The sequence below is a fragment of the Coloeus monedula genome (assembly GCF_965178545.1).
Source record: "Coloeus monedula genome assembly, chromosome: 6".
Taxonomy (NCBI): domain Eukaryota; kingdom Metazoa; phylum Chordata; class Aves; order Passeriformes; family Corvidae; genus Coloeus; species Coloeus monedula.
Genome location: NC_138786.1, coordinates 48,363,837 through 48,386,102, shown reverse-complemented (window position 1 = coordinate 48,386,102; position 22,266 = coordinate 48,363,837). Strand labels below are relative to the sequence as shown.

The window sequence follows — 22,266 nt, the reverse complement described above, 5'->3', positions numbered from 1 at the left end:
AGGTTTTGGTAATTGGAACATTCTTTAGGAAGATAGCACTTTTGTATTGCATAGTGTATTTTTTTTCAATTTTTTTTTTCACAAATATCATGCAGAATTGGAGGTCACATGTTCTAGCACAGCACGTTTTAAGGTGCACATTTTAAAAAATAAAGGAAAACATATGGTCGAAAGTTTGTGAGAATTTAATATAGCTTGCGGAAAACCTAATCTAAATTAAGGCATGATCTTGGTAATTTTGTTAAGTGTTGGGGAAAAAACAGTAATTTTAATATATTATTAGATAAGATGCCCCATTTTTTGACTAATCTGTTTTAGGGTCACTGCTGGCTCCATAACTTTCTGTCCTAGTCAGATCCTAGTATTTTTTTAAGATGGATAAAGTTCGTTATTGTATTGTGGGTTTCAGCAAAATGTTGGAGATATCTAGAATGTTGTAGGATTACTGGTGGTAATGAAAAAAACCCTTTGTTTCCCCTTTGCTAAAGGGACACACAGACGGGGCCATATACAGACCAAAAGTAATGACACTTATTCTTTTTAGGGTGTTTACGCTTTTTTGGTCAGTATTAAATCAGATGCATTGTTGAGTAGATTGGGATAATCATGAAGGTGGACTATCATCAAGGTCTGCAGAAGTTTTAGGCTAGTTAAATGATGCCAAATTTTTGGGTGTTATCAGCCATGAATGGCTGGCAGCGAGGCTGTAATTCCCCAAAACATCACTGAAAAGAGCAAAGGATTTTGATTTTCACTTTTAGCTGTCATATTGATTCTTTCATAAATTAGTTAAGCTCTTAAATCACCTGAGAGGATACTTTCCTGTTTCTGCAGTAAATTTTTAAAAGTTTAAATTTAAACATGCTAAAAAATTGAACCCTTGCTGTTAAATTTCAGTAGTTAGGGGCAGACACAAGGAAGCTTTAATATTCATATATAAATGTTGCATATTCCTAGGTAGAAGCAATCATGACTTTCTGAAATGGTCAGTGTGGATTTGAGTGCGGTTGACAAAAATGAAATTATAAATAATTATGCATTTATGTGAGGATGTCTTTCTTTCCTGCTGATGGAAACATTGGCTGGATTTGTAAATGTGTGTATATGAAAACCCATCCCATACCGGAATTTTGTCTGTTTGTTACCTTTGCCATTGGTCTGAGATCACGCTAATATTACACCTATTGCATCTGGGTTACAAAGTAAGTTGGTGGTTTCATAAGGGCCAGTCTTCAAGTTCAGACTAATAGTAGCCTGACCTTCTCCTGTCTTTAGGCAGTACCTCTGAAATAGCCCATTTTGCTGCTGTTAAACTGTTGTCAGTCATTCATTGCTACCTCCCGTGCCTTCTTTCCTTCATGAACAGGTTGGCCTAATTTTTCTTGGCCTGGAATACTCTTAACCATAGCAGGTAATCCTTAGGCTCACAGTGCAAAGCTATCCTATTCACTCAGGTTAACAGGGTAATTATTGAGGGACCCCTTTCAGAAAAGGCTGCTTCATGGGATGACAGTGGGATTGACTTTGTGTGTGTGTGTGAAGTAAAAAAATAAAGTGGAATAAGCATGCCTGTCTGAGTTCATCCTGGTCTAGTAGTCTTCTTGCTCCAGAAATGTCTTCTGTCTAAGTAGATCTTAAACTATTTTAAGAACTGACTAAAAGATTCTTGCAAACTTCAGGAATCCAAGGACTCCTTGGATTTCCTGGAACAGCATTTGTAGGAGGAGTAGTTGGCATTTATTGTGGTGTTTGTTTTTTAGGTTTTTTTCCACTTTTTTGATATGCAGTTTTAATCATAGCCTGAGGTTTTTGCTTCAGAAATCTAGACTGTCAGGACAGTCAAGAAGCTTTGTTCAGTCTCAAGCCTATGACAGCTGAGACTCATGCACTAGATGTGTCAGAGGTTGCTGCTTTCTAATTACTGGGTGGCATTAAATGCCAATGACCTGATCAGAATGGAGCTAGTTCTCTTTGCTTTTGGGTAAGTGACCATCTGTCAGTTGGCAATGTTTGCTGTAACATGGAATTGCTGGAAACAGGATTCCAAAGAGGTCAGACCTTGAAGAGGTCCCTTAATTGCTTGGCCCAAGACACAGTCAGTTATACCTGTATCACCCCTTGTGGTGATTCATTCTTAAAACCCTTCCAGTACTAGAGATTCTGGAACCTTACTAAGATGTTCTTGCTGATGAAGTTTGATTTCCTAACTTGAGAAACATTCTGGGCATTGCTGTAAGCAAATAGACAAAAGCTGTTTTTACTCTGGCAGTGAAAGCTTTATTCTGGTGTGAGGTATTTTTCTTGTATTATTGATAGTACTGTAATGTAACTAATGCTAAATAAAACTGTGATGCTGTTTTAAAATGCTTCACTGTGGAGTTATGCAGCATGCAGTGTTTTCAAACTAATACTTAATTGATCTACAGTAATGCAAGGGAGAATATATTGAAACCTCACAGTTACATTAAGTGATGACTGTAGATGCTATTTAAACTAATTACAATATTTTAAGGATAGTCTGCTATGAAGCAACTGGAATAACCACAGAAGATACTCAAAACATGCTAAATTAAATGATATCCTTGCTTAAGGATATGTAATTGTGATGGTTTCTTACAGACTTGGTGGTGATTCTTTTTGGGTAGTAGCAGTGAAGGTTTATTTAAATCTTCATTTTTAAGCTTTATTTTAAAAACACATTTAAGATTATTAGAAATAGTATCTGTGTGTGCTGATGTTTCTCCTTTGGAAGCCATTTTTTGCCATAACTTTTTTCATGCCGTGGCTTAGCATAATTTCATACTTACTATTTTCTTTAATATGAATTGCTTTCTTACATTCTTTTGTCTGTTTTCTTCTAATATATGCACTCAGTTGGAAGCATGCTTGTTACATTTTGCTTTTTGGTATTAAAATTGTATCATGCTATATGCTTTCTTCTTTTGACCTGAGTCTCAGAGGAAAGACAAGGAAGCAAAAGTCTGAATTGGATTCTTTTACATTGCAGTTAGGGGGTCGTAATAGATGAAACTTATCCATTGAAGAAATCAGTAGCACTTTACTTTAGTAAAATGAAATACGTGACAGTATGCCACTGTTAATGAAGCTGTTAATAATGTACTTGTTGCTCTGGGAACAAATTATTACTGGCTTGACTTCTGACTGCCCCGTGTTCTACTCAGTATACGCTTTTTGAAATTGCGCAAGTCCTTCTCTTTGTTATTGTATAGCCTTGCTAATACAGAATTTTCAGATTTCCTGTCCATGTTCATGTTTCCTGCTTGTCCCTCCTGTCTAGTTAAAGCTTTTCTCCCTGTGACAAGGAAAACTAGAGTCTATTCTGTAGAAGGTGGTTACTTTTCAGCAAAGTAATCTAATTGCTTCCCAAAGCCAGGAAAGGAGCAACAGGAGAAGGTGGCTGTGTTGATTTATGCACGCCCACTTGGCTTATTTGCTTCATTCTTTGAAAATGTGTTTTTAAAATAACAAAACACTCTAGAGTGCATTCTGGTTCATACATTTTTCTACCAAGGATTATTCCTTTTTTTCTACTGAGCTTCATTAAATGCCACTTCCGTTCACTCTTTCAACTGTGGTTAAGAAGAGACAATACAATTAGTTCCTGAGCATGTGCACTTATAATCCATTCTACCTTTTGACCTACAAGAAGACAAAAATAATGAGAAACAAGAATCTAACTAACATATATGAGAGAATGTTTTATACGTGATCTTTTGGATTTAAGTGCTTATACAGGAAGAATATTTACCTTATATGTGGAAGATCCTCAGAATCTGAATGATTTATTCATATGAAGGGAACAAAATTAGTGGGATGAACGTCAGATTTAAATAACTATCTCAAAAATCTTGTTATACCAGGACATATAATGAAGTTTCATCTAAGAGGTCAGAAAGTATTCTGACAAAGTTAAGACTGTGAAATGAAGTTAGTTCTTTCAAAGCATATTGAAGAAAATATAAAATATCTTCTCATAAAAGGAGGAAAAAGAGAGAAGTGGGGATACTGTGCTCAAGACAGTGAGCCAAAATTAGTGAGTGTCCAAAAATAATTCCAAACTCCAATTAAATATTTTACTTCAGTTTCTGCTGAGGGCAGCTAGAATGTATACTGAATGTTAGGTGGGATGGCTAATTGGAGACAGGGCTTGGAAATGGAAGATTAGTTTTCTGCATGAAGAGCAGACTGAAAAGGGGCGGCTGTGTTCAGTATAAGAACCTGGACAAATTTGTCATATTCATCCACCAGAGAATTCTGAAAAAATCTGTGCATTAAATTGGAGATCAGTAACAAAGATTCTTACTGGAACTAATGTCAGAAAGAACAGCAGAAACAGTCTTACATTGAAGAAGGAAAGGAGAAAATAAGATGATGTTCTCAGGCAGCTTGTGGTTGGTTGTTCTGACTTCATCAAACTTCAGCAGTATGCAGTACCTTTAAAACAATTTTTGAAGAAAATTATTTACCTTAATTCTTGTAACAATTAAAAATTAATGGCATCTTTATCCAGTGGTAGACTGTCTTGCATATGAGAGCTGCCTTCTAAAAACTTACATGCTTTAAAAAAGAAAAAAAAAAGTTAGGCATATATTGTCTGCCATAACTATTTACTGTAATAGCATTTACTTTTAAAAAAAAAGATAAAAAGCCAAAAAATAAACAAAAGCAAAATGCTGATGTAAAATACATTTTAAGATACAACTTACCTTCTCCTGTCACTTTCTGCCTTTCATATTAATCATTACTCTCTTGCTTAATGGGAGAGAAAATTTGTTCTCAGGGTAAGTAATAACATTGAAAAAATTCCATTAGTGATTCTTGCCTGTTTTTGACAGTTTGGTCATAGACAATAAAAACTGGAATTATTCTTCAGAATGCTATTTGAGATTTGTTAAGGCTTCTGTTTAGCTTCCCCCTCCCATTTTTAGCTGCTAGAGCTATATGCTTTTCTAACTTTGCCACATTCCAATTTTTAATTCATATGGACAGATACTAGCACAGTGAGAGTTCTACCTCCATATTCCTTAGGCAGATTAAATCTAAATTGCAGAGCAAAGATGTCATTAGGCATATATGTGAAAAACAAGGTTCACTCTTTATAAAATTTTAAGAAAGGTTTAATAAAAGGGACAATTAGGAGACAATAGCAAAAACTGTATTATGGCCGGGTGCTTTGGCAGAGCCAAAGGCACACCTCTACATCCAAAAGATCGTCTTTAAAAGTACATCTCTTATTGCATATTCATCACAATTATGCATGATTCATAAACTCTTTGGAGTTTCTGTGTATCATCCCGTCAGCCTTATCTTCCGCCTTGGCTCCATTCCGTCTCTGCTCCCTCCATAAATTCTTCTCTCTCTGGTTTTCTGGTTTTTCTTCTTCTCTGATAAGATACTCCAGGAATGTGAAGACTTTCTCTGCCTATCTTTTCTAAATTGACTACATAAACAATAGACATTCTATATCATGTATTACATTACAGAACCTAGGTAAAGTTTTTCTAACATTAAGGAAGATGCAAAAATCCAACATCACAATACATTCATAACATACATCATACAAGAATACAATGAAATTTATTCAAAACCTTTAATATTTTGTGCTTCTGAGCCTTCTCCTTTGTAGTCTCATGATTATTCTTACGCTAACAGTAAAAAAGTAATTTAAGAAAAAGGTGTAGCTTACGTTAACACTTGAAAAGATTAATTTTAAAAAACTGTCTGGGTACAAGTATAAAGTTTTGATGAATTTAGGAGTCCACAGAAACCATCCATTGTGCTATAAACAATAAGAATTGCACTCCTTTTTCTCTGTTAGAATTAGCTGGTGTGATGCAATGCCTTAATGTGCTTGCATTTGTACAGAAAGAACAAGGAAACAAAGAATACTTCATATTTTTAACTCCTTGTCTTTCAGCAACTGTGTATTTTAGAATATTCTAATGGTCTGCTGAATTGTTACTTAGAATGGTGATACGTATTACTATGAATACTTATATATGTACTTCTGTCTAAGTATACTTGTATGTATGCTTATATATACTTACTATGTATTACTCTGAATTTGTATTCATGGAAAGGGCAGTAATGAAAGAGTTTTTAGCACCCAATTATATTTTTCTATCTCACAAATTGAGTGGAAATTTCCTATAAATTGCTGGTGTGAAATATCTTAATCATCATAAGGGCTGATGTCCATATAACTCAGCAACTAATAATTACTGTTTAAATTTTTATTTTATTTCTCTTCAGCTGCGAGGTCAGTCTAACATAGTTTGTGTATGTATTATATATAGTATTTTAGTTTTTCTATCATTTAATGTATTTTCAATGAATTTGGGGGCTGGATATTTGGTGATTGTGTGTGTTTCATTATGGGGTATATATTGCTGGCTAAATATTTCTGCCTTGGCATAGATTAGATGTGCATGAGATTTTATGAGAATGAACACTAAAATGTTGCTCTTTGAGAAATTAAAAAAGCTTTACTGAAGTACAACTGTCAGGTAAGAGTATTGCAATTAGCTTATGTGCTCTCTCCTTGCTGCCACTCAAATAAATTGCTTTCGCAGTGTTGTCTTTTAAGTAGATATCTTGTGGTGATATCAGAGATTCTGGTGTTGAATATATTATGAGTCATTTGATTAAAATAGTGCTACTTGAGATTTATTCTCATAAAAAATGCTGAGAATCGTCATCTTTCTGTCAGTCCTTTTCAGATTCCTGAAGAAACAATTTGTACCATGGCAAAGCTCTATGTTGCAAAGTCTTTTATGGTAACAAGAGTGTTGTTTCTAGAGAGTCTTACAGCCATTACACTGTACCAGATAATTTTCTCTGATACTACGTGTAAAGCTGTAGTAGGTACCACATTCTCTCACTTAAGATGCATTATTATATGTTTTTATAAAATGTGATTAAAAATACAGGTAGCCAAGTGTTAAAATCCTGAGGCTTTTCTTTATTTTAATTTATCTTAATGTTCTCCAACATTTCTGATAAAATTACTGTTTCCTGGGAACCTAAGGAAACTTACGTTTAATGCTCTAGACTGCTTTTCAGAAAGGCACAGGGAAGTTAATTTTCAAACTCCATTTAAAACCTGGTGTAAACTAGGGCTTCTTCTTTAAGCATTTGGGAAATGCAGGTTAAGGCCATTCTCTGCACTGTTTTTGTTGCCTGTTAGAAAATGCAAGTGTTACCTACACTTTTTTTTGAGAACTAATTCCTTATAAAAATGTAAATACTACTTTTGGAAGCAGTTTCTTTAAAACAATTATCTCAGTAGCAAGAATCTGTTTTTCAGATGCTAAAAATAATTTAACATCTAGTATTGGAAAATAGAAAATAAGATTAAAATGATGCATATGCATAACAGTATTACTGTGGTCACAATATTATGGTCTGTATAACCTTGATTCAGGTCACCTGTGTCTGTATATCATGACAGGATTTATGGCTCATGCCTATTTTACTAGAGTAATCCTTTTACATCTCTGTTTATCCATTTCTCGATGAGTACCTGGTGACCATTCAGTCTGGCTTAGGTATGCTTGAGATCTCGTAACTAGAAAGTTGGGAAATGAAACATAAAATGCAAAGTCTTGAAAGAGACTGTCCTACATATCTCACAAAATAGAAAGATGTTTACAATCGCCTATTCTAACTCTATTTGCCATTCTTGAGAGATATGTTATGAAAACTTACTTTATGAAAGCTATTTTTGCTGGTAATGATTTCTGTAAAGAAGGGAAGCACGTTTCTTTAGGGTGTGATGAGTCACGTAAAAAACTTCTTAAAAATAATTGTTCAGTATATGAGCAGTATCAGTTTTATATACTGACTGAAGGAGAACCTGGATTTAGGAAAAATGCTCACATGTCATTTGGTAGTTTAAAACTCTCTATTACCTGTCTGGGAAAAATCCAGTAAGAAATCTGGAGTTGCACGTGATGCTTATTGGGAGCTTTGTATGCTGTAGCATTTTTAAAGGGCAACTAAATTTTAGTGTCTCACATCAGGACAGTATACACTTGTCTAGTGTACATCAGGTTTGAGATATTGAGCATTCTCTTTGAGAAAATAGTGTGAAGGTAATTACAAGGGTTGGACAAAACAACCAGCTGGTTTGTTTTTCTGTCTCATGATGGCTTAAGGAGAGGCTTACAATGATGGTTTCCTTAGTGAGCTTGTAGCAACCTGCAGTTTGGGGTCTGCCTGAGCCAGAGATTCTCTTCAGTGTTTGGCAACACTTGATGTGCTTTCCTCTCCCTCAGGGATTTATGTAATCTTTTTGAATTCATCTGCATTTTTGACAGCTGCAGTAGCATGTAACACTAGTTCCACAGCTTAACTGCATATTTGTTTGTGTGCTTTGCCTAGTTCTTAATGCTGATACCTAATGCTTTAATTTGTTGCCTTAGTTATTTTGTTTCTAAAAATAATGAAAATTGTTCTTTACTTTAGTTCTTACAGTTTTTGATTTTTTCTTTTTTAACTCTCTGTAATCTTCTTAAGTACTTTACTTTTTCAGGCTAAATAAAACATGGAAGTATGTTTAGTTCCCTTCATATTTAGAGGAATTCTTTTATCCCTTTTGAATGTTTTATACTTTTTTCTGATGGGAGCAGGGTAGTTGGGGACAGAAGACAGAAGGTACCAAAGTAGTGTGCTTCATTCAAGACAAGAGCACACAAGGATTTCTAACACAGCATAAGGGATTTCTGGGTTTGTGTTGAAGGTATGGGGGGTGGTACATTTGTGTTATTTCTTCACTTCAATACTTTTTTTGAAGTTTCTAACATTCTATTTATTTTTTTAGATTATCGCTTGCCCTTTTTGAAGACTGTTGTGGTATTGGCTTTTCTTCAGTTCTCAGGAATCTTTCTTGTTTTCCACGACCTTTCAAACATGATGGTCTAGCAATAACATCTGCTAAATCCCTCAGCACTCATGGGTGAATCCCTCCAGGGCTCATGAATTTGTGGGTATTAGGTTTGCCTGACCCTATCTTCAACCAAGGGAAAGTCCCCAGGGTCTGGGATTCCTGAGGACCAGCCTTAGGAGCGAGTAAGAAGCAAAGGTGTTCAGTAGCTCTTTCTCTGTACCTTTCGTCACCAGGGCACCGACTTCATTTGGCAGTGGGCCCACATTTTCCTAAGTCTCCCTTTTACTACTGATATCCTTGAAGAAGCCCCTCTTGTTGTCCTTGATATCCCTTGCCATATTTAATTCCAAGTGGACCTTTGATTTCCTTGACACATACCTGCAATACTCAGACAATATTCCTATATTCTTCCCAAGTGGCCTGACCTTTTTTCCACATTCTGTAAACTTCCTTCTTCTGCCTGAATTTTGCCAGAAGTGCCTTGCCCATCCATGCAGGTCTCCAGCTCCCTTTGCTTAATTTCTTATTCACAGGGGTGTCCTGGTCTTAAGCATAGAGGAAGTGCTGCTTGAATATTAACCATCTCTTTTGGACCCACCCTACCTTCTGGAGACCTAACCTATGAGATTCCTCCAAGTAGGCCCTTGAAGATGCTAGAGTTATTATAGCCCTGAAGTCCAGGGCTATAATCCTACTTACTGCCATGCTCCTTCCATGCAGGATCCTGAACACCAGCTTCTCATGGACACTGCAGTCAAGGCTGCCTCCAGCCATCACATCACCAACCCGTCCTTTTTGGTTTGTTAATACAAGGTCCAGCAACACACCTCTCCCTATGGGCTTCCCCACCACCTTTGTCAGTTATCAGTGCTCTGCAGTAACCTCCTGGGCTCCCATGTGCCAAGTTGTGATGTTTTTCCAGCAGCTGTGGGAGTGGTTATGAGAACTGTGGGCCTGTGATCGTGACAGCTACTTCTGCTGTCTGTGAAAGGCCTCATCTACTTCCTCTTACTAATCAGGTGGTCTGTAGTAAACAGTGTCACCCATTTTAGCCTATCACTTAATTCTTACCCATAAGCTCTTGGCTCCTCCTTCATCCACCCCTAGGCAAAGCTTGATACATTTTAAGTTTTGTCTTACATAAAGAGAACTCCACCACCTTGCCTTTCTGGCCTCTTTCCTAAAAAGTGTGTAACCATCCATGACAGTATTCCAGTTATGCAAGCTATCCTGCTGTATCTCTGTAATTGCAGTGAAATCATGGCCCAGCAACTGGACACTAATTCTAACCTTTACTGTTTCTACAGGTTTGCCTAGTAGTGGTATCACATTTATTTATGTAGAATTCCTAGGAGTCCTTTTAAGCTCATTATGAGAGCCTCAGAAAGCTCCTGTGTATGAAATACTGATGGGAAGAATTCATTGGCTTTTCTACAGGTTTTTGTAACTTCAGTGCTTTAAAACCAGTAATGAAAGTATAGGAGTTGTGCAAATACGGGCAGACTATTTTAAGAACAAAAAAATAGCATCTCTCTTACTCGGAACTCTTGCTTAATTCTAGATATGGATGTTTTAGTATATTACAAAGGAAGAAATCATCAGCTTTTAAGATAATTTTTAAATACTGAAGTGGTTGGATTGCTTTTCCCACTCTTGCAGCGTTCAGTTATGAAGCTCATTGGGTTGAAATTTTGCTCAGTAAAGGTCAATCTGAAAGACGAAAAGTGTTTTGGTAGATTTTTAGCCTGGGTGATTACTGTCTGCCGTAACAATGAGTAATTGAAAGTAATAATGGTATTGGACAGATCTATAGTACAGGTAGGTAACTTGTATTGTCTTTTCTTTTTGTCTTTTTTTTTTTTTTGTGTTTCTTTTCTTTGCTTTTGTTTTTGTTTTTTTTTTTTCCCCTCCCCAATTTTTAAGCCTATGGAAAAGTGTTCCTGGTGAGGAAAGTAAGCGGCCATGATGCTGGAAAACTGTATGCCATGAAAGTACTGAAGAAAGCAACTATAGTTCAAAAAGCCAAAACAACTGAGCACACAAGGACAGAACGACAAGTCTTGGAGCACATTAGGCAATCACCGTTTTTGGTCACGTTACATTATGCCTTCCAGACAGATACAAAGCTTCATCTCATTTTAGGTGAGTAGTCTTCAGGATTAAAGTTTTTATTAAAAAAAAATACAAAACCCAACCAAACTCCCCCCCAAAAAGCCCTTCTATCTCAATGTTTTGTAAGGTTTTTTTCATGTGGTCTAAAGTACAGTGTGTTTGGAGATTGCATGAGAGAGCATAGGAAGTAAAATACTGTTCATCTTCAACAGTGTCTGTGTTTGTGGTTTTCCTGTTTGAGCTTCAGTGTGCTACTCTGACTTGGGGGGTGTAGTGGTTATCTTATATGCAGCAAAAAATGTATGTTCATCAATGACCTGGAAACATTTGCTTTGTTAAGTGTTTTGTTATGAGATATTGAGTATTTGAGTATTGAGATGCTTCCATGTTTCAATTTCTGGGTGTAAAGAGACAATCCGAAATCACACATTTCTGTGCTGAAAGTAGACTTGTTCATAAGGTTTGGTACTACTCTAATTTCAGAAATTTACCTTTCAGATTAGCAGCAGATTTAGTGTATGCAATTTAGTGTAGCAAATTTTGGTGTATGAAGTGTATTTGTAAGAAAATTGCCAGCAATTTTTAAAACCTTCTTACTTAGAGAATTTTAAAAGAATTGTAAAATGAATGGTTAATGTAAGGTTTGGATTAATAATATGCTTCTCTAGTGAAATGTTTGAGGAAGTAAATTGTCCTTTAATTGAAGTGCAGGTTTTGCATTCCTTTTTGTCCACAACTTTGATTTTTTAACCTTTATTAACAGGCTGATTTACATTAAATTAGCAAAATTTTATTGATGTTAAATGAATCTACACCTCTAGGTGTCAATTCTTAGAAAGATATTTTATGTACATACCTTAGTTTCATATACTGCAGTGAAATAATAAATATGTGGAACTGAAATGGAGTATTCACTAAATTCCTTTTGAAAATGAGTTGAAAATTGTAATATAGTTTCTTGCAAATTCCTCTGACTAGGACATTAGAGAAATACATAAAAGTTTGTCACAAATAAATAGTTAGAAATATATTGATAGCTTTCTGATTCCTTGATAGTAACTGTTAATAATTAAGGTTTTGAAAATTTTATTGGATTTAAAGTTATTGATTAATAACTTGGAAAAAATTGAAATATCCAATGAGATAAAATGCGAACATTTATTATAAATATTATAGAACCATTCTTTAAGTCCAGATAGTTTTTGCTAAAATGCAGCTTAGATCCCATTAGAAATATTTTTTAAAAAAGAGGGGAAACCCAAACAAAAAAACCCCCTCAAACCGGAGATAATGTAGTTGCCTAAAGATAAATACATAGCAGGGGGAAAATTTAGGCGATAAGGTTAATTCAAAGGCAATAAAAGCCTCTTGTATGAAAGCAAATTAAAAAGCTTGATATTATATTCTCATAATATGAGTCAAAAAGGAGCAAGCCGAGTAGTTCTGAAGAAAGTTGCGTAGCAGATAGTGCAGCCTGGGCACGCGTCCACCATAACACAATGTTGAGGTGATGTTTGAAGCAAGAAGTTCATAGCTAAGATAGAGAAAAACAAAACAAAAGGCTGTAATTCTTTCTCATAAATTCTACATCCATTTTCAGCATATCTGTTGGGGCCAGAAAGATCCTTTTTTCCTTCATTTTCAGCAGAAAATAGGAATAATTAGTTTCAAAATTACTTTTAATGACTTTCTGTAACAGTGAAAATTTCTCTTACTTAACATGATGTAAAGCTACTTCATAAATCAACTGGGCTTCACACCCTCCCTGAGGGAAAAAAACCCAAATAGGTTGTTACAAATTTTTCATGTCTTATTATGTAAGTCTGTGTAAATCACTTCAATGTAGTTTTGGAAGTTGAATGTTTCAGAGGCTTCTGGATTTTGAGGGAAACCAGTATCTGTCTTGTTTTTGTACTTGGCTGAATTTGATATGTGAGCAACCTACCATTTTAGTTTTAAGAGGTTTTAGAATTGGAGCCTCAGTGCAATATTTAGTACAGTTCTTCATGCTGTCAGATTACATAGCTATATGAATTTAGACTGAATCAAGTACAGACATGCAGCTGCATTTCTGCCAGATTTCCAGAAAACAGGGTTAGGAGTTGATTCCAGGTTTTATGTTGGCTTTAAGCTATACTGAACGAACAATGTGTTATATCCATGTGAGTACCATTATTTCTATACAAAGCTTGTCATGCAAGGTTAACCTTCTAATACTTTAAAAAATAGCTAAATAATCTGAACTGTCAGCTGGGAGTTTATACTGAACTAACCAGGAATTTTTTTTTTTTCCATTGTGTCAGTGATTCATTTGATCTTGCACCAAGAATTTGACGGCTGGTTGTTTCACTGGGCTGTGGTTAGTGTTACAATCTGGATAAAATTAAGCTTGTTGTGCCAATCCTGTGGCAGCTTTGGTTTGGGTCTGTCACAGTCCTTAGAACAGCACCTGGCAATTCAGTGCTTACTTTGTGCTAAGTTAACAGTTCCGGGTAGAAATATTTTAAAAAAATTGTTTCTGTTACCTTTTTCTATGTGCTGGAGCTCTTCTAGAAGAAGGAAGCAATTGTAAAATGTGGGTTATTTATACTTCATTAAATCTTTTTGTTTTCTTACTGCTCCAGATAAATAATCCTTCTCACGTTGTTTGATTCCACTAATACTTCTTTTCAAAGAGAGAACTGAAAAGTGGAGAGAGATCAGAATGTGTGTAATTTGTATATATGCTTTCTCCCTCAAACTATTAACTTAAAATAGGATTGGACCCCTTTCATGGATTTATGTCTTATACCCATGGATCTGTAGAAACAATATTCAAGAAAATACTGAGTAAAATGTTGTGGGACATGTTCCCTGCTCTGTATATGTAGACCTCAGATACAAAAAAGGGGGCTCTGAGGTTGCAAATTAATGGCTGTAACGTACACTGCTAGCATAAACAGCTCTACATCTAAAATATGTTTGTGCTACAGTGGAGCTCTGTTGTAATAATTTTTTTTTCCCCTCTCCCATACTGTGGGAAAATCCTTGTGTCATAGCCTGCAAAGAATGAAAGTGTGGTTTCCGTGAGGGAGTGTATGTGGAAATAATCTCCTCCAGTAAGTTTTGCCATCAAGGTTTCCCTTGTGAAGGGAAAACTGTGTAATTGTCAGTACCTGTTTTCTGAATTGCCTTTCTTTGTCAGTCTGCCTTGCTGCTCATCAGAGTTACATCATGAGAGTCTACAAGGGTTCTGTTTGTAGCTATCATTGGTACTTCTTTCTTTTCATATTCCTAAGTAACTAAAAGACTGATTTTGTGAAAAAACCCATCTTTATAATTTAGGAATAGTTGAGGGTTATTTTATGGTTTTACTGCTTATTCAAAAGTGAGTCTTGTTCTTCCCTCAGTCCTCTAAGAAAGAAATTGAGTATTGTACAGCATGATGAAATACTGGTGAATGACAATAAAGTAAAAGCATCTGATAAGAATGTGTTACTAAATAGCTTACAAAGTACCTAATAATATTCCAATAAGAAAATAAAATTGTCGGAAAGTGGAATTATAAGGTTCTTTGTTCTATTTTTTAGACTATATAAATGGAGGAGAATTGTTTACTCATCTTTCACACAGAGAGAGGTTCTCAGAAAATGAGGTGCAAATTTACATTGGAGAAATCGTTTTGGCACTTGAACATCTCCACAAGGTAAAGTAACTTCATTTTGGTGCTGATTTTGAGGACTTAGAGCTGTATTCTTTTTGTATCATATAAAGTTAGTAAGGAGAACTGTTGTTTTAGATTGTTTTAAATTGAAAGTAACTTTATCTAACATTGGGACATTAGTTGTATAATTAGAAATAATCCCCAATGAAATGTCCCTCCTTGTGCACCAGATTAAGGCTACAAATTTTTGTCTGCAGGGTGAAGAGTAGTGTTACTGACAAATGATTTGGTCATTTTTAGTAATCCTTGTGAAACAGTGTATATCAGTAAAACTAATTGGTAATGAACATGAACAAGTTTTGGGTTGTATTATTCAGTTATTCTTGTTTCTACACAACTGAGTAGTAGAGTTCTAGCACAACTGTAGACATGAAAAGTGTTACAGTTCTCAGAAGTAGTAAATAGATTTGTAGACTATTGCAAAGCGTGCATTCCTGTCTGGTCTATGTCTAGACCATATAACAGAAGCATCTGTTTTCATTCTCAGTAAAAGCTGAACTGAGTTTTGCACTCAACAGCAAGTGTTCAGTCACTTTTAAATTCGAGTGATATACAGTATGTCCTTTAAATTTTAAGACATTAATGCACAGCGTAGTTTCTGAGAATTTTAATGTAATTTTTAAGTTATTTCTTCAAAGACTTTTACAAGTTGTCTTTTTTGAGGAGCAACTTTCATGTGTCAGATTACCTTAATAAGGAGAATTTTGGTGGCTTCATATTTAAATGCATTCAGCAACATCTTCTTGATGTAGTTACACTATTTGGAAATATGTTTTTTTGTATTCTGTTTGCAGTTGGGGATTATATATCGGGATATAAAACTTGAGAATATTCTCCTCGATTCTGATGGCCATGTGGTGCTGACAGACTTTGGTCTAAGTAAGGAGTTTCTTACTGATGAGGTGAGTACTTGGCTCTCCAGTAAGTGTGGACAGAATTGAGCAAGATGACAGAGTTTCATTGGAATCCTAAGCACATTTGAGAAGGGCGGAAAACCTGCATTCCAGACTCCTACATCATAGGACAAAATCTAGTTGTCTGTGCTACTAGGTTCTGAGCTTCCAGTTTATTGGTCTTAGGCCTGCCAGTGTTGCCATACATCTTTGTTCTAGTTTTCCCTGAAAAACTTTCATGCTTTCTTCTGCTGACCTTGACAGGAAAAGGGAAAGACCCGCGTAAGTCTGAAAAGTCAGTTACATTTTCATTTTCAGATGCTTTTTAAAAAAAATGCTTGACTGTGCTAATTCTTTGCAATGACTAGGCAAATGGTATGCTATGACTCTTCTTTATGCTAATAATAATTAATGTATTATTATCTTGTCTTTTTCTCACATCTTCGTGTCACTTTTAATAAGCTTAATTGCAAGCTTTTAGGATAAAAGCCTATCTCATTCTAGAGACGTACATAGTACCTAACATAGTGATCTCTGACTGTTGATGTTCGCTATTAATTATTTGTAAGGTACAGTTCTGTCTCCAAATAGGCTTTTTAGATTTCAGAGAGTCAAAATTGTGCAGGATTTTTCTTCTGAGAAAATTTAAAAATGGATATTTTTTGGCTTTCACATTAGCTATCAGAGGTATTGAAAACTGGGACTGCAGATCTAAAAGTCTTTGTTAGAAGCGGCAGAAGGGTTTTCTAAAAATAGATAGCTGGTAGTTTCTCTAGAATATTTGCATTTCAGATGGAGTCTGGTGGGATTTAGGAGGGACCATTTTAAAAGATATTAAATTTTATTTTCTGAATCAGGGAGGTAGTAGAGATAATGTCAGTATATTCCTTTTAAGTTACAGCACAAAACCAAGAGGAGGCTCAACTGGTATGAGAAGGGATTAGCAGCAGATTGCCACACCAGTGCCAGAGAGTAAGTACAGAGAGATGCAGTTTTCATCAGGAAAGAATAATAGTGAAAGGTGTGGCTAGGGAGAGTGGGACCTGCTTAGAGCTGTGAGAAAAACTGTGCTGGGCACAAGAGACAAAGCAAAGTACTGGTATTGTTGCACTGATGGGAGAGAAAAGGAGCAGTCCCCCAGCCTTGCAGCCAAAGTTGAATGAAGCCTAAATCTTCCCTGTGTTAAGAATAAAGAATCATAACCTTAAAGTCTCAAAACAGTTGTTTTTAAGAAGTACACCTCATCTGTGCTCACCTTTGGCACATAATTTACAAGCAGTGCAAGGAAAGGTGAGGACTTGGATAGGCATCGGAGGTACCTGTTTGCTTTATCCACACTATGAATTGGATTCCTCTTTCTCCAGTCATTAAATAAAGCCACCTTGCTCCTTGGTCATTTAATGTCAGTTCTTCTGACTCTAATCCATTCTATTTTCAGTACATACCTTAGAAATGTGTTCACTTAATTATATTTTTTCTTTTAGTCTCTTTCACATTCTGTATTTGTCTTCCCTGTAAGAAAACCTCATTTCTCATGTTTCTTCTAATGAAAAAAGTAATTGCAATTGCATTGTTTGCTTTCAAAATCTAAGGAATTGTCTCCACTTTTCATGTGTGCTTTTGTAATTTAGCTACTGAACTTAACCATGATTAAAATAACCCATTTACACATAGAAATTGACATTTCATATTTTATTCTCTGTAGACAATTGAACTACTACTAGAACACTTAAAATTCATTAGAATAGATACTTAACACTTCTGAACCAATGTACTTACAACAGGTAGAATTTGCCTGTATAGCTGTTTTCATGCTCACTAGGGTAGCACTTTTAAATAAAATTACACAACTGTGTAAGTCGGATAAAGGTGTAGCAGTTGCAATTTAATCAGAGCAGTGTACTTTCCTATCTCTCCCTTTCTTCACATGTCTTTCCTGGTCCACCTGCTTCTTGCAAGAACTTCACCGTTAGAAATGTGTACTTAAGCAAGTGGAATTTATTCTAGTAACTCCCTCTTTGGACTAATTTTCTGAAACAAGATATATTTAGGTTATTTAAAATGTATAAAAATTATCATAGTACAGGTATGTACTATATTTAGAGTTCTTATTAGAGAGAAACCCTTCACCATGTATTTATGAATTTTGGATAGTTTTGTAGTTAGGGATGCTTGCTAGAAAACATCATGATTCAATGTTTTCATTGTCTCTGCTGTAATCTGATGGCTGTTGATGATTTCCATGTAGCTGGGCATGTAATAAATCTAACAGAACTACAATAATTACAGCAGATTGACTATTCAACAGCTGAGAGGTGGGAAGCCGCTTTTCCTAAGCGCTTGAGTGAAAGGAAGCAAATGCCTGTGACTTGTAGGAAAGCAGAAACCTATTGATCTCTGCCATGGAGCTACTAAAGCATGAGTGTGAAGAATGCACTGTCAAGTATTCTCTCTGTTATTATGTGAAAATAGCATGCAAGAATAAAATACCCAAGTTAAAGCAGTGCAGCTTTAAGAGCTTTAAAGTATTTTATGCTATTGTTTTGCTAAAACCTGAAATTTGTCTTTTACAACTGAATCAACAGTGGTGTTCCCTTTGTTTTATCTTTAAAATGAAGCGATATGATTTTATTTACATGCAAAAAGAAGAAATAACCTGACTAGAATAAAAAAGTTAAATAAAAAAGAATTTTCACATAGGGTAGGTCAGTCTCACAAAGTATTTAGGTATGAAATTACTTTTGATGCAAACTTTATTTAAAAGCTCATGAAGACCTACAGTTTTACTAGCCTAACCATAGAATGGAATTAGTAAGAGATTAAGAGATTGAAAGAGATTTAGTATTACCTTTTATGGCATTTGTATTCTTAACCCTGTGATGAATTTAAGGCTAGCGTTTATGATTTTTAAATCTCAACTAATTTGTAAAAAAAATCGGGGTAAAAAAGGCAATTTTATCCTTATGTTTTCATGCATCTCAGCTGAGTGTTTGTCTAACTGGGGTTCAAAGTATATCTGCACATGACATTAATATAAATTATTATTGGGGATATGGAGAATTGGTATGACTTTAAACTTCTACTGCACTGTTTTTTTCATCGCACAGGTGAAATCACTTCAAAGTTGTGTAATGCATTTATCTTTAAAAACCCTAAAACTCCTAAGTAGTTGTTCTGGGGTTTTTTTCCATTGTATTTTTTGTGCTTTGTCTTGTGGGCTTGTGGCCTAGGCATATTTTTATCTTTTTATCTCATTAATAGCTCTACTTCTATGCTGGAATTGTTTTGATTTGGTCAGTGTCAGTTTAACCTAGTCATCAGGTCTGGTCTTAATTTTGATGTGTATTGCTAAAATGCAGCTTCATTTTTTACGATCTTTCTGCTCACATTTCCTTTAGTTCTGTAACCAAACTAAAAATCATATTTTAGTATACATGGAGATATCTATGTCTCAGAAAAAATAATATGAACACATGCATTGAATTACTGTAAAAATGATATATTTGACCATGCATGATAATTAAAGTTTTTCTTCCTAATTAAATCCAGTGAAGTACATTTTCTTCCAGAGTATAGTGAAATGCTCAATTCTTCTGCATTGGTACATGTCTTCTGCATTATCTTAAGTTTTTTCTGAAATTTTTGTGTTTGCTTAATGAAGCTTAAATAAATGAGATAGTAAATACTGAATGTTGTCAGTCTTCAAACAGTGTGTCTGTGAGCATACAAATGCCTTGGCAATAAATAATATAAAAGTGGATATTCTGTATGAGGGATGATTGAATTGAAACCTAAGACTTTGGGTGGATGTCTGTGTACTTCTATCTGATGTGTAGAATGAATATTTAATATACATTGTTGTTTCTTCATCTGAAAATCTCTTGATCAGAGTTGGAAATTTAGTTATAACTCTCAAATGCTTTTCACTGTTGAATTGTTCGATTTCATTTATTTGATGGTAGAGTGAACATTTTGTTCTGGAAAGAAAATTAGTTAATTTTAAAAAATTTTAAATGATATTCGTTGGAGGAAAAGTGATTAAATGGAGATTGGTCCACTATGGGTTTTGGTAGATGATCTAGGAAGAGATTTGTATACGTTCTTAGTGGAGTTTAAAGGTAGTGTAGAACAGAGAGGTGTGACTACAACTTGACTCATTTAGTGCTTTAGGAACTGTCATCTCACGTGAGTGAACTAGTAGATTAGCTATGCATTTAACTTTAAAAGGCTTTAAAAGACCCCTTATACTTGTCCAATTAAAGTGAAAATGTCTTATCATTGCAATTAGACAGTACATTGTCCAACACTGAGCATTCTCTTGCAAAAATGAGTAAAATTATCCATACTTCAGATGACTTGTGTTTTAGTTAAAGGATTGTTCAGTGATGTAGACATAAACAGGTATAAGGAGTAGATTTACATTTCTCCAAAGAGAAAAAAGTAAGAGTAAATTGAATAGTGAAATTAGTCCACAGAAGTTAACATGGGTTATAAATATGTCTGGATAATTAGTTTTGGAAAAAGACATGAAACAATGGCAAAAACTTCTTGCTTTGTTTGGTGTACTTCAGTTGGCTCAGTTTTAACTGTCTTGAAATTGAATATTAAGAACTACCAAACACTCTACAGGCACATCACTGAGCTGGACTACTTTAACTGCAAAACCAGGTCATCAGTGATCAGATGACTGACTGTTTGAGCCTTTGCCCAGGAGGTTTCCTTTTTCAGTGCTTATCACAAGGAAGACTGTGCTTTTCCAGCGTGGACCACTAATGCAGAAGACCAGAGCATAAAATAGTTTCTGTCCAGATTTTGATGCCAAAATATTAAAGTTCTGTTAAGAATTTTTGCAAGACAGATCATGATGCGTTACGACTGCTTTAAGGATACTGTTTTCCTATTGTAATATACCACTTAAAAAAAAATCCCATTTTGGGGGGAAAGACCAACCTCTGTGTTAAGTAGTCTGGTATCTTCTATTGGATATTAGGTTGCTAGTCACTAAGAAAAATTCTGATAGTGTTTTCCAAAGGAAAACAAGTAACTTTCTGAGAGCAAATGCTCCCATTGTCATGAATCCATTTTTCCCATAGATTTTTTTTTTCTTTTGAATTACTGCAAATACCCTACTTCCATGAAACTTAGGCAGCCACGTGTGAAAAACTCACATGACCAGAGATTCACAGACAAATGTAAATGAATTTAGAACCAGATGGATTGCATTTGAGCAAAATGGTCCACTCTTACTCCTTTACCTTTTACATGTGGAGCTCTCTGAAACTATGTTTATTTGACATGTTCTGTATGATTTTCTTTATTTAAAAAAAAAAAAAAATTAACTTTTGAAGGCTTGTAGTAACAACTAGCAGAACTCTTCCTAGAATTAGTACTCTTCCATACCTTATAATTTTGCTTCTCTTTGAAGAGATAGGATTTTTTCAGGTTTTGCTTTGAATACTGTTCTTTCTTGGTACTATTACCTCTCTCATCTCAAAAAGGCGATGCTTTAGAAAACAAGCCTTCTAAAAATTGGAATTTTGAGAAGAACCTAGTACAAAATGTTCATCCAAGTTGACAGTGGTACAGACTTGCATTCCTCCCACACAATAATACATTGTTTCTGAATTTTTTTGTCTGCAGAATTGAGACTTTTGTTTTCTTTACTCTTAGTTATTTACTTTAAAATCCATTATCAGGAACTGGTTTAAATAATTTCATGTAGAATTGCAATTGCATTGCGCTGTGAAACTGAACACTGCTGTTGTAAAAGTCTGTGAAAAGGTTTCTTGAATCTCCACTTCTCATTAGATGAGGGTGTGGCCTTCCACTGACTTTTTTTCTGGGGTCACAGAGATAAAGGTCATAGCTTTCTTGGTTAACACAGTGCAAGGTTTAGCTACCCTTGCTGTCCCCTTTATCTGCCTGTTCTGATGGCATCTGCTGGCAGGCAAATCTCATTCTTGCTTGAAAAATTCAGTAGCATTATTCCATGTGTGTTTTGGAAGCAGAAGTCATCAGTCTAGCTGTGGCAAGAGGCATACTAACCAATATATTCTGACTTAAATGGCTTCTTCAAGCTGGAACAGCCACCAAGATAGGATGTTCAGTTAATTTCACATGACCCTATACTTTTTTTAAAAATTCTTCATTTCAAACTCATGGACCTTTGATCTGCCCTGTAGCAACAATTTTTGCTCTAGTCTAAGCTTTTGTTTTCATATTACAGTCTTCATTATGATTTTGTTATATGCAGCAGAGCAGTCTAACTAGCGTACCACTAAGTTTTTTGCCTGTCTTTGTTCTTTCTTGTTTAAACGTCTCCTGCAAAGGTTAGTTTTGGTCATGAATAGAAGTTTACAGCTGCAGAAGCAACAGTCTTCAGCTGAGAGACTTTTTATAATTTCTGGTATGGACAGCTTAATTACTCAGTGTTATTTTTAGATATTGCCACCAATAAGTTTCCCAAAATAATTGAAATTTTAAAAAACCGAAGTGAGTAAAAACAAGAAACCAGTCAGTACTGCAAGGACTTTGTTGAAACAAGATTTTTTTCCTCATTTTAAACCTATATCGCATCTTTGAACTGTGAGAGATCTTTTTGCCAATTTTTATATAATTTTGCCTTCCTAAATTAAGATTGTAATTATTGT

General features: G+C 35.1%; 1 protein-coding gene across 2 annotated transcripts in view; it reads left to right on the top strand.

Annotated features, from left to right (window-relative positions):
* RPS6KA5 (ribosomal protein S6 kinase A5) overlaps positions 1-22,266 on the top strand; it is a 74,651-nt gene that overhangs the window by 13,496 nt on the left and 38,889 nt on the right. The window contains exons 3-5 of one of the 2 annotated variants that reach the window (XM_082283384.1): positions 10,832-11,050; positions 14,590-14,705; positions 15,518-15,625. In XM_082283384.1, coding sequence (XP_082139510.1) covers positions 10,832-11,050; positions 14,590-14,705; positions 15,518-15,625 — 443 coding nt within the window. Of the gene's footprint in view, positions 1-10,831; positions 11,051-14,589; positions 14,706-15,517; positions 15,626-22,266 lie in introns of those variants that run through there. The other variant, XM_082283385.1, reaches the window with a different exon arrangement.